This window comes from Lampetra planeri, chromosome 53, assembly GCF_965212315.1.
Source record: "Lampetra planeri chromosome 53, kcLamPlan1.2.h2, whole genome shotgun sequence".
NCBI classification, from domain to species: Eukaryota; Metazoa; Chordata; class Hyperoartia; order Petromyzontiformes; family Petromyzontidae; genus Lampetra; species Lampetra planeri.
The window spans coordinates 1,067,185-1,080,000 of record NC_136159.1 but is presented as its reverse complement, the minus strand read 5'-3'; the positions used below and the strand labels follow the sequence as shown (position 1 = coordinate 1,080,000).

The 12,816-nt window shown below is 60.9% G+C and overlaps 1 protein-coding gene across 5 annotated transcripts in view; it reads left to right on the top strand.

The window, feature by feature from the left end:
- Positions 1–12,816, top strand: part of LOC144734859 (uncharacterized) — a 32,525-nt gene that overhangs the window by 11,662 nt on the left and 8,047 nt on the right. For all 5 annotated transcript variants that reach the window (XM_078617280.1, XM_078617278.1, XM_078617281.1 and 2 more), the window contains 3 exons: positions 7,898–8,197; positions 9,104–11,096; positions 12,223–12,485. In XM_078617280.1, coding sequence (XP_078473406.1) covers positions 9,348–11,096; positions 12,223–12,485 — 2,012 coding nt within the window. In that variant the 5' untranslated portion in view covers positions 7,898–8,197; positions 9,104–9,347. The remainder of the gene's footprint in view (positions 1–7,897; positions 8,198–9,103; positions 11,097–12,222; positions 12,486–12,816) is intronic.

Genomic DNA, 12,816 nt, shown 5'->3' with positions numbered 1-12,816 from the left:
TGCGCGTGTGTGTGTGTGTGCTTGCGTGGTCCCGGCGTGCGTGCTCGTGTGTGTACATTCTGCGTGTGTACACGTGTGCGCGTGTGTGTACACGTGTACGGAGGAGTTCGTGAATCGTAATCGTATTGTGCGTGTGCGCTGTCGGCGCTATCGTTCTCACATGGCTGCAGGGCGGTCATCGCGAAGGAAGTCGCTGCTGTGTTTGACGGAGGGGGATAGCGTGTCGCTCATCCACTCGCCTACCCAACTGATCATTCAGTCGCTCAACCACCCAACCACTCAGTCACCCTCATCACTCATTAATCCACTCACCTACCCACCTGATCATTCACTCACTCAACCGCTCACTCACCTACTTGCTCATCCACTCAGTCGATGGTACATTGTGGTATTGCCGCTATAGTTGTTAGAGAGCAGGGTGATCATCACGAAGTAAGGCGCCGCTGTGTTTCACAGACACAGCCCGCGGTCGTTTCACAGTCGGGGGTGATGTCGCTGCTCTGTGAGCGATCCAAAGTGAGTGACTTTTCGGTGTAATTTTTTCCAACTTGTCAAATTTGCACCATGACGCTGGCACACAACGGCCGGATTCCCGTTTCCACTGACGTCACGGGACCTTCAGCGCCCACTGTGAGTGAAGCAAACGGCACACGGTAGTTGCAGTTGGTGTTTTACGGTTTATACACAGCACCGCAGTATTAACGGGGGCGGCCCACCAGGGATGAACCGCGAACCTCTGCAGCGAGTGGCGAGCGCGCCACCGCTGGGCCACGTCGGTGAACATTAGACGTGGGGAAAGTACGAATTGTAACCGCGTCTCGTGATGGGTTACGCTCATCTGCGCACACACACAGTGTACACGCGTGTACGTTTGTAGGGAGCGGCGGTGCAGTGGTTAGCGCACTGGTGCTGCGAACCCTGCCATCCGAGTTTGATTCTCGCGTTCGGGTGGTGAGGTGTGCGCACCATGGTGGGGAGATGTTGACTACCTCACCTGGTTTACAGGAGGTCGTGGGTTCGATCCTGATACCTGTATACTTGGAGTTTGTGTGCTCTCCCCGTGGTCGCGTGGATTTTTCTCAGGGTTCTCCGGTTTTTCCCTCCACGCTTCGAATCGTGGGTTCGGAGTATTTGGCTGCTCTAAGTGTCCACGTGACAATCCGCTTCGTCTGTGGCCAGGTCGCTTCTGAAAAAGGGCTGTGTAGCTCAGTGGGCCTTACCTGGTCAAATAAACAATAGCTTTACATAGCTTAGTTTAAACATTGGTGGTGAATGGCATCAAACCCTGCCCTGGAGTTTCCCCTAGGTCGACTCGACCTTAAATGAGTGTTTCCGGTGCGGTGTGGTATGAACATCAGCACTCGGGAGATAAAGGCGGCCGGGAGTGGTTGCTGACTCGCTCGTGCACTCTGCTGACCTTAATAGATGCTTGCTAACAGCGCTTGCCTACACGTGTTTACTATATGCACATGCGTGTGGAGTGGTGTGCTGTGCGGTTTGTGTGTGTGGTTGTGGGTGGAAAGTGTATGGAAAATGTGTTCAAATGTGCGTGTTAGTTATGGGTGTGTGTAGACGCGATGTCCACCCAACCCTTGAGTGCGTGTGAGTGTTTGGGGAGCGGTGGCGCAGTGGTTAGTGCACTGTGCTAAGAACCCGGCCGACTGGAGTTTGATTCCCGCTTACGTGCATAATCGATGGCAGTGAATATCTGAACCGGTCCTGAGCCTCCCCGAGTTCGACTCAGTCTTAAAACAAGTACTTGGTGCGGTGTGTAAACATCAGCACTGGGGAGACAAAGGTGGCCGGGCGTGGTGCTGGCCACCCATCCCCTGATGTGGCGTGCCGGCCTTCATAGGTGCTAACAGCACTTGCCCCAAAAGTCTGTTGAGGCTATACTGCGGGTGTTTGTCTTAATCTTTGTGTCGGAAGCAGGCTGAGTAGGAAAGAGGTTAAATTGAATTTGCAGTGCTGCTGATGGTGGTATTGGTGACGATGTCACTGATAATGCTGCTCTAATGCTGCTGCTGATGTTGATGCTGCTGAAGTTGATTATGATGTAGATAATGTTTCTGCTGCTGAATTGGCTGCTGCTGAATTATCTGCCGATAATTAGCGATGAAGGTGTTCCTGCTATGGATCATGATGGTGATAATGGCGATGATGCTGCTGCTGATGATGCTGATGGCGATGATGTTGATACTGATAATGCTGCTGCTGAAGATGATGATGGTGAGAATGATGATGATGCTGCTGCCGATGATGATGCAAGGTCTGTTCCATCTCTCCACGTGCCGGTGGACTCATCTCTCAGTGCGCCACCAGGCTGGTCACTCTGCGGCCCTGAACAAGGAAGCGAGACCCCCGTTACATTATTAATCGTGTTCCACTAAGTGATGGTGGGTGGGGGGTGGTCGTGGTGGTGGAGAGGGAGAATGTAACGAATGGTAATGACGATGGTGATACGCATGTATGTTGACCTTTTTCCGCATGGTACATAGCCAACCGTGCTAATTGGAAGTTGGGGTGATGATGACGATGGTGGTGGTGATGACGATGGTGACCACGATGATGATGGTTATGATGGCTATGGTGGTGATGACGACAACGCTTTTTGACCGAGGTAGGAGCCGCCACTTAATTTCCGGAACGCTTTCGGTGAGCGGAGGGGAAGAGAATGGATTACAATTGGCGGCATAAGGCACTGCCACTAGCTTAGTACAAGGCGTGCCATATTAACGTGCCATTTCTATTTCATTATCGTGAATTCGAAATTCAGCGGTTTATATATATCAAGATGTTTGTTTCGTTCTTTTTCTATGCATGTGGATGTGGTGTGGCCAAATCCATTCCCGGAACAGGGTTCCGGATCACTGCCGTTGCAGTGAAAGCTTGGGGGGGCGGGGGTGTGGTGGGGGGGGCGGGGGTGCGGTGGGGGGGGGGAGTGTGGGGGGTTGGGGGGGCGGGAGTTGCGATGAGGGGGGGGGGGTGCAACAGCCCTCGACAATGACATTGGAGAGGGAAACGCTTATTATATTGAGGCCATTTACGCAATCCGCGTGTTCTGCCTCGCTATCCTTCCTGCTCGCTGGTGCTGTCAGCGAGCACCTGTTAAGGGGGCGGCACGGCAAGCACGCGTGTGGGGGAGCGCGGTGGGGGGCAGGGCCACGTCCCGTCCGCCTTTGTCTCCCCACCGCCACCCAACTGCTCGACAAAGACAAAGATCCTCGTATAACCTTAACAGGCTGTTCGAGCAAGTGCTGTTAGCAAGCAATTATGAAGGCCGGCACAGCACATGGAAAGGGTGGGTGGCCAACATCACGCCCGGCCGCCTTTGTCTTCCCAATGACTTTGTTAACACACTGCGCCAGGTATTCATATGAGGCTGAGTCGACCTAGGGGAGGCCCTGGACTGTTCAGATAATTGGCACTGGTGTTGGCCCTGAGCAGGAATCGAACCCGGGTCACCAGGTTCGTGGCACAGCGCGCTAACCGCTACACCACCGCTCCCCATACACACACAGACAGAATCATACACACAGAATCATACACACAGATGCACACACAGTACACACACTCCCCTATCACCCCTCCCCCAGGAGTCAGACCTCCCCTAGAAGCCAAGTGGTACCTTGCTAATCCCATCATCACGATCATCATCGCCCATTACCCATAACCCATTACATCACCCGTTGCATCATCTATTTCTCATTACCCATCACAAATAATGATCCATTACCCATCACCCATCACAGCACTCATCACCATCATCGTCCATTTCTCATGACCCATTCCCCATCACATGACCCACCATCACCCATCGCCATCATGATCCATCACCCATCATTACCCATCATTACCCATCACGATATTCTGATCACCCACCACGATCGCCCACCCCACCGTTCCAGTGACTACCCACAAACATCGTCACCATCACAATAATGCATCGCACGCCACTTCACGCCCATCACACCATCGCCCAACACCACTACCATCACCTCACCCCCATAACTCATGACCATCATTAAAGACAAAGATCCCCCGTATAGCCTTAACATGACTGTAGGGGCAAGTGTTGTTAGCGAGCACCTATAAAGGCCGGCACGGCACACGAGGAAATGGGTGGCCAACACCACGCCCGGCCGCCTTTGTCTCCCTCGTGACGAAATTTACACCATTGCACCAGGTACTCTTTTGAGGCTGAGTCGACCTAGGGGAGGCCCAGGACCGGTTCAGGTTAATGACCATCATCATCACCACACACATTACCCTTCCCCTACTACCAGGAGCTCATCTAAGCCACCGTCACCACCTTCGAACATCTTCCCTGGCTCCCTCATCACACAGTCACGGTCCGCACGGCACGGACTTCTGCTGCTGCTCCACGTGGGGGGGGGGGGGTGCGGGGGGGGTGGTTGCCCCCCCCGCCGCGTTGTGTCCGCGTGAACAGAGCCCCCTACAACCGATGCAGGAGACGCCCCTCCTGCTACAGCAGCAGCAGCAGTGGAATCATTCCCCCCGCGTGAATTATGAATGCGACGGCGCATTTAGTGGGGGGTGGGGGGGGGGTACAGGGCGCCGGGGGTGTGGGGTGCTGAGTGCAATGAGGGGGGGGGGGTGCTGAGTGCGATGGGGGGGGGGTACAGGGCGCCGGGGGGTGTGGGGGTGCTGAGTGCGATGGGAGGGGGGGGGTGCTGAGTGCAGGTTTGCTGGGTGCATGGTTCCGGGATGAGGATGTGGAGTGCGGAGTGCGTGGGGCACTGGCGGCGCTGGGCGTGCAGAGCGCGTGTGGGGAGCAGCCTTGGGAGGCGCTTGCGAACATCACTTGCTCCTACAGTCTGTGAAGGCTATACGGGGGTTCTTTGTCTTTGGGGAGTGTAGCGGTGAGCGCTACGCTGCTCTGCAAACCCGGCGACCCGAGTTCGATTCTCGCTCACGGCCAACACCGGCGACGATTATCTCGACCGGTCCTGGGCATCCCCTAGGTCGACTCAGCCTCAATTGAGAACCTGGTGCGGTGTGTAAAAACATCGCCACTAGGGAGACAAAGGCGGCCGGGCGTGGTGCTGGCTACTCACCCCCTCGTGTGCCGTGCCGGCCTTGATAGGTGCTACTCGCTTCCAGCGCTTGCCCCAACAGTCTGTGGAGGCTAGACGGGGGATCTTTGTCTTTGTTTTCTGTGTGTGCCCACCGTCCAGGATGAGAGTCTGGGGGGCTCACGGTGTGCTGCGTGGTGCAGGGTGGTGCAGGGTCGCTTGTCCCGGGGGCGGTTGGGGGCACAGGCGCTGAGGCTGTGAGTGGCTTAATGATCAACACGGGGGGGGGGGGGGTGATTTAACAGAGAACAAAGGCAGATGCCCCTGCTTCAGCATCCAACGCGAACCCCCTCACGAACCCCTATCCACAACCCTACCCCCACTCCTAACCCCATTGCTAACTCTAACCCCATCCCTAACCCCATCCCTAACATTAACCTCTAACCCCATCCATAACGCTAACCCCCTACACCTAACTCCATCCCTAACCTCTATCCCTACCCCTAATCCCACCCCTAGCCCCCACCCCGACTCCCGTCTCTAACTCAGGGCCCGGCCACCCCGTGGCTGGTCCCCCCGCTCTCTGTACCACCTCTCTCTACCCCCCCCGCTCTCTGTACCCCCTCTCTCTACCCCCCCTCTACCCCCCCCCCCCCCGCTCTCTTCTCCCCAGCGCTGGGCCTGTGGCTGGGTGGGCGATGCCTCCTTTGTTTCGCTTCGTCCCCAAAGCCCCCCCATCCCCCTCTTTCACACCCCCCCCCCCCCACGTCTACTGCCCCCCGGCTCCCCATTCCATCTCCCTTGGTCCCCCCCTCTCCTGTGCAATCTCTCCACTCTCCACACTGGCTGTCTCTCCACTCTCTCCACTCGCCCATCCACCCCTCGGTCTCCACTCCCCTCCCTCTCTCCACCCTCTCTCCTTTCTCACGCCTCTGTCCCTGTCTCTTCTTTATCTTCTCCGACTCTCCCGTCAACCCACCTCCCCCTCCCCCCTCTGTCCCTTCTCGCTCCCTTCTGTTTCTCTCTCCCCCCTCTCCCGCCTCTCCCTCCTCTCTCCCCCCTCTCCCATTTCTCCCACATGCTCTCCTATTCCCCCCCCCATCTCTCCCCTCTCTCTCTCCCCTCTTTCTCCTACTCCCATCCCTTCCCTCCTCCCACCCATCCCCGTCTGTGTTTCATCTCTCGCTCATCACTCTCTCCCCACCCCCTCTCACGCTCTCCCTGCTCTCCCCTTTGTTGCTGGGTGGTGATTTCACACCCGAGCCCCCCCCCCCCACTGCCCACCCCACCCCCCCTCCCCGTGTTCACGCCTCGCTCACTCTCTTATTCCTGCTCAGCTCGGCTTGAGCCGATCGCAGTTTATGCTGCGTAGGTTCCCCGCGGTCGTGCCGCGTGGTTGCTCCGCGCGGTTGCGCCGGCGCGTCGCTTGCCCCACGTGCCCCGGGGAGCTATCTTGGCACGTGGAGCCGAAACGTCGGACATCGTACCCAACCGCGCGCGTACGGTACAAGCACGCCCCCGGAGAGACACCCGCGGCGCCTCGCGGCGCGAACTCCGCCGCGAGACTCCAGTGGTGGAGTTTACTGCTCCAGACCCCGGCGACCCGAGTTCGATTCCCGCACGCGGCCAACGTTAGTTGACGAACATCTGATCTGGTTCTGAGGCTTCCCTAAGTTGTCTCGGCGTTTAAACGTGAATCCCCGGTGCGGTGTGCAAATATCGGCACCGGGGAGACAAAGTCGTCTGGGAGTGGTGCTGGCCGCCCACCCCCACCCACTCGCGTGCCGTGCCAGCGTTCAATTGTGCTGCTCACTAACGGCACTTGCCTGTTAAGGCTATGTGGGGGACCTTTGTCTCTGTAGGATCTTCGCGGGGCTGCGATGCGGCCCGGCCGTAGCGCGTTCTGTCGCTCGTTGCAGACGTTCAAGGTTCAACCCCGGTGGGCCGCCCTGGTTAATACTGCCGCGATAACAACACCGCTACCGCACGCCGCCTGCTACACTCACAGTGGTCGTTAAAGATGCAGTTGCCGTCATTCGCAAGAGGACACCGTCGTGCGTCGCCGGCTAAAACCACGCCGCTGGACTCTGCAGTGCCAACAGTTGGTGCTTTATCTGCCGCGGGCGATAGCGAGTGATGATGGGTTTTGTCTGTCCAGCGTCACGCCCTGAGCGGCGGCGCGGTGGTTAAGCGCAGTTACATCGCACTGGCAATCGGTAATTTTGAATTACAGTACACACACACAGCAGCAGTCATGGCCTCCTACTGCGGGAACTCGGCAGGAGCCACCTGAAATCAGGACAATAATTAAAATAATAAAGACGTCAACTTGAAACTCTGCACCACCGCCGCCGCACGGCGTCCGCTGACGGGCGGGAAGGCAGCAGCAGCCGCTCGGCAGTGGGCCGGCGCGCCCAACATTTGTCCACGTTGAGGTGTTGTCGGCCACGTGGGCGAGTGTTTACGTGTGGGAGGAAAACTGGAGCGCCCGGAGAGAACCCACGCGTGAGAGCGAGGGGGAAACACTCGATCCAGTAGGGACGGGACAGCCGGAGTCCACATTGTTGCTGTTCCTCCTCCTGGCGAGCCAGGGTACGCTCCTACTCGACGCCCACGGGAGACGGGAGTTTCTCGGCATCCGTGCGCGATCCGTCAACCCTCGCTGCTGCCTCCACACGGTGCTGGAGTACAGGCAGCCTCGTACGGCAGCACGGCCGCCGCCACCGCCGCACGGGAATGAGCCCGCGGGACTTGGCGAGAGGCTTTCCTGTGTAAACGGGGTTGAGTCGTGACGAGGACGATGATCGTCGTCTTGCCGGTGGTGCTGATGTCAATTCTGCTGTTGTCGGTGGTGAATGCAGCGGACCGCAGGGAGAGCGGCATTCGTTCCTGAGCCACAGCACCGCTACCGCCACCGCCGCCACCGCCACCGCCACCACCGCCATCACCGCCGCCGCGTGGTGATGAGCCGGCGGTGGCCGCGGCGCCGGCGTGGGGGAGGCGGTGCGGCGTGAGGGATGAGCGGCGCCTGCCCAGAGTTCACCCCGCAGACCTGGAGGCCCGCCAAGTGCAGCAGCTGCTTCAAGCCCCGCGCGATGCACGAAGCAGCAGCAGCAGCAGCAACAACAACAGCAGCAGCAGCAGCGCAGCAGCAGAAGCAGGTGAGTCGCAGGAGTATGGGAAGAGTAGCAACAGCAGTAGCAACATGTATGTGTGTTGTTGAACTTCCTTCGCGCCGTACGTAGCCAACCGTGCTCACCGGAGGATGCTAGGGGAGTTGGTATGAGGGGGGCGGGGGTGCACAGGGTGTGTGTTGTGTGTGTTTGTGCGTGTGTGTGAGTGTACCTATGTGATTGTATGCAATGCTAAAATGCACAGTGGGTAGCACAGGCGGTGCATCTGGCAGTCATCTCAGTCGGCCAACCTATAACCACCTGGGTCTGTACCATGCCGTGTTACCTTGCCAGCAGCGAGCCCTCCGCACTTAATGTGGCCTCAAAGTGCATCTAGCCTGGCACAAGCGCTGTGGTGACATCACTGCCACTTGGTGGCGAATGATGGCCGTAGTTGATGTATGTGTGCGTTAGCGCGTGCCTCTGACTCACTGACTCGCTTCACCCGCTCACTTACACAAGACAAAGAAAGAAATCCCCCGAATAGCCTTAACAGACTGTTGGGGAAAGTACTGTTAGCGAGTCGCACCTACGAAGGCCAGGCATTCATTTGAGGCTGAGTCGACCTCGGGGAGGCCCAGGACCGGTTCAGATAATCGTCACCGGTGTTGGCCGTGAGCGTGAATCGAACTCGGGTCGCCGGCTTCGTAGCGCAGCGCGCTAACCGCTACACCACCGCTCACCATTCCGCTCACCATACGTGGATACATATACACGCACACAGCCACGCACACAGAGACTCACATACACACAGCACCACCACGCTTGGCCGCCTTTGTCTCCCCAGTGCTGATGTTTACACACCGCACCAGGTACTCATTTAAGTCGACCTAGGTTGAAGCCACCCGGCTGGTCACAGTTGCTAACCCCCCCCCCCCCCCCCCACGCGTGCAGGCTGGGACCCCCTCGATGGAGAACGGGAGTTCGGGGGGCTCCGGCGAGCGGGGTAAGCGCCCCCCCGGGGTGAAGCCGCCGCTGCCCAGGAAGCCGGCGGCCGAACTGTGGACCCCTCCGAGTCCCGGCTGGGTCTCGCCGGGCCTTCGGCCGTCCCCCGTCTCTCCGACGCCGCCGCTGCCGGCGTCCCCGTCCCCGCTGTCGTCCCCGGCGCGCGTCCCGGCCCAGAACAACAACGACGACGATGACGACGACGACGAGGATAGCGACGCGGGCGCCACCGGCGCCACGCCCAACGGGAAGCGCCGCGGCTCGGGGCCGGGCGTCGTCGCGCCGTGCGACCTCGCGACCGCTGCCGGGGGCCGACCGCGGACATCCGGCGCGACACAACGCGAACCGCGGGCGGCGATCGGCCGAGTCGCGCGGCCCGCTCGGCGGGGGCGGCAACGGGGCCGGCGAGGCCGGGGGAGCCGGCCGTGGCGGCGCGCTGACGGCGCAGTGCAGCCGCGACAGCGGCGTGGCCGTCGAGTCCCTCGACCGCTTCGAGCTCCCTGCGGTGCCGTGGCCGAGGTCGCGGGCGACCCCCGCCGCGGCCCTCGCCGCGCGCCTCTCCAGCTGCGTCTCCGACGACGTCGAGTTCCTGTCCACCACCTCGGGCTCGCTCGGTGACCTGTCCGGCGGCGAGGACGTCTCCGGGTGGCCGCTGCCGGGCCCCGGCGGCGGCGGCGGCACCCCTCGCCCCCTTCCCCTCCTCCTGCTCCTCCCCGACGACCCCCGCTCGGCGGGGAGAGGAACGGACGCCGACTACTGCAGCGTCGAGGACGGCGGCGACGGAGACGACGCCGACGGCCGGGCGATGCCCGTGGCGGACTTCTACCGCACGGGCGAGACGCTGCAGATGGAGGACGTCGACGAGGTCGCGCCGCTGCCGGCGCCGCCGCGGGACGGGGAGTTCCGCGAGGCCTCGCTGCAGAAACCGGCGGAGGTGCGGCAGGCGAGCCGCAAGGCCGTCGCCGACATCTACCGGCCCGGCGAGCCGGCGGCGGCGACCGATCGGCCCCCGGGGCCCGCTTCTTCGGCGGTGACGAAGGCGTCCGGCCTGACCCGACCCGGCCTCCTCAAGTCTCCCGCCGGACGCCCCGCGTGGCCCGGGCCACCCAGAGGAGACGCGTCCACGACCACCACAGGCACCGGCAGCAGCCACGGCAGCCACGGCAGCACCGGCAGCAGCGGTGGTCCCGGCTGGGCGATGGGCGCCGGTGCCGTAATTTTCTCCAAGTCGGCGGCGCACGGAGAGCTGGCGTCGCCGTCCGGGGAGGTCTTCTTCAACCGCGTCGGCGACGACGGGGAGGAGGAGGAGGGGGCCTACGACCTCCTCTCGTCGTGCCACAGCTACCCCGCCGCCCCCACCCTGCCCCTCGCTGACGGCGCCCCCTCCCGCGCCGCCGCGTCCCGCCAGCGCCACGAGACGTCGCAACCGCCGCCCGTCTTGGCGAGGGGGCAGCCGCCTCCGCGCAGACCGCTCGTCGGGGTCGCCGCCGGGGCCGCCGCCGAGGTTGGCGGCGGGCCGCCCCTCGAGCGGCCGGACGTGCCGGAGGACGAGCCGGCTCAGCCGCCCCCCAGGAGCCACGGCCTCCAGCTCGGGGGGCTCGGGGCCCAGCTGCAGCGCAAGCTCACGGGGCGAGGACGCGGCAAGGGCAAGGCGGCGGGTGCCGCGGGTGTCGCCGCCACCGCCGTGACGCCGGCGGCGGTGGCGGCGGACGCCCGGCCGCCGAGGGGCGCTACCGTCGGCACCGCCGCCACCCTGGCAGCCACGCCGGCGCCGCCGAAGGATGAAGACGGCTCGGAGCAGCGAGCGAGGCCCAAGCGCTGGCACTCGTTCCGGGGGCTGTTCCGGTGGGGCCGGCGCGGCGAGGAGGCGGCCGGCTCGGCGGGCGTCGCCGGAGACGCTTCATCTTCCCCGCCACCGCCACCCCGGTGGAAGATCGGCATGGTAATCACAACGGCTGCTGTTGTGGTTGCAGATTTGAAGCTTTCGTGGCTGCAATGATTCATACTCTTGGGTTTTTTCGGTAAAGTGACGTAGGTAAAAAATTGAATTAAAATAAACGACGTTTCGGGCGCAACACAAGCGTCCTTCAGGTGGGGACAACGTAGCGAAAGCGCAACCGCTGAAGTGTCTCAGAGATGGCTGTGACGAGGACTTATATAGTCGCGGGGGATGGAGGGAGGGGAGGGGCCATGGTGAGTGTGTGGGCGATGTGAGGGACGGGGTGGGTGCAACGTACGGAGTTCAAACTGAAGCTTTGTGATGCCGGGGGCGGAAGTAGATAAGGAAGCGAAGATTCAGCAGCCTTTTGTTATGCTGCCGGGGGGGGGGAGGGGGGTAAATTGCGCAAGCTGAAGACACCGTGAGGTGAGGGTGATGGTAGTGTGTGAAGCTGGGGGTAACAGACTGGGAATATGGCTATGATTATGAAAATATATCTGAACTGGCTGTCTAGCAGTACACTGCACGGCAGCTAAAGTTTTTTAAACTTAGTTAATTACATCCTTCCAATGATAACTCAATTTGAATCCATCCTCTCGGTTGAAGTTGTGTCTATGTTTGTATATCTGGATTGCTTCATGGACAAATCTTTGGCAGTATCCAGGAGGCTTGCAGATTTGATTTTTTTACCTACGTGACTTTACCGACAAAAACAAAGAGTATGTTGTGGTCGTGGTTGTGTTCGCCGAGGTGACGGCATTGTGATTGCGTCTGGCCACACAGCAGAGCCTTGTTTTAGATCATTCGCGGTTCGAGCCCAGCGGCCGCCCCAATACGGCCAGGTAAATTGAACGGTAATACACGTCGAGTGGTGCTAGGCGTGTCTGTGTGTCTGTGTGTCTGTGTGTACGCCTCCGTGTGTGTCCTTGCGCACGTGTGCGTCACCCCCAGGGGGTGCGGTAGCGTAGCGGTTAGCGCGCTGCGCTTCGAACCCGGTGACCCGTGGTGTTGGCCACTCACCCCCTCGTGTGCCGTGCGGGCCTTCGTAGGTGCTACTCGCTAACAGCACTTGCCCCAACAGTCTGTGCAGGCTACACGGGGATCTTTGCCTTTGTCCTGTCACCCCCAGGTGAAGTCGGGCCGCCTGGGACTCTCCCGCTCCGTGGAGAGGCTCCACTCGTCCGGTCCACCCGAACACCCGGAGCGGAGCAGCCCCAGCCGGGCCTGGACTCCCGCTCGCCCGACTCCGTGCTCGCCGCTGCAGGAGGACCCGGATCCGGCTTACAGTCCGATTCCAGCTGCACCCGAGCGCCACGCGCCGCAGATGTCGCTGCACCGGACTCGATCCGTGCCCCTGTCTCCCAACAGCTGTTCGCAGCCTCACGGCGCCGGGTGAGAGCCCCGGCGAGGGCGGCGATTGGGGCGGTGCCGAGGCCCGAGTGGCGGCCTTGTTCGCCGCTCGTCGCGGAGATTCGCGGTTCGAATCCGGCGGCCCGCCCTGGCTCACGCTGCGGTGGTCTGTGTGTTTACCGTATTAACCATGGAAATATCACTCCGTGCCGTCTGCTTCACTCACAGTGGACGGTAAAGATCCCGTGACGTCGTTCGCACAGGGACATCTGCCACCGGGGGCGCCCCTTTCACACGTGTTGAGATGCGATGCACTCCCCTGACGATAACAAACTTTGACCACGGCTGCCGCGATGAGACCCGTACCTCTCTC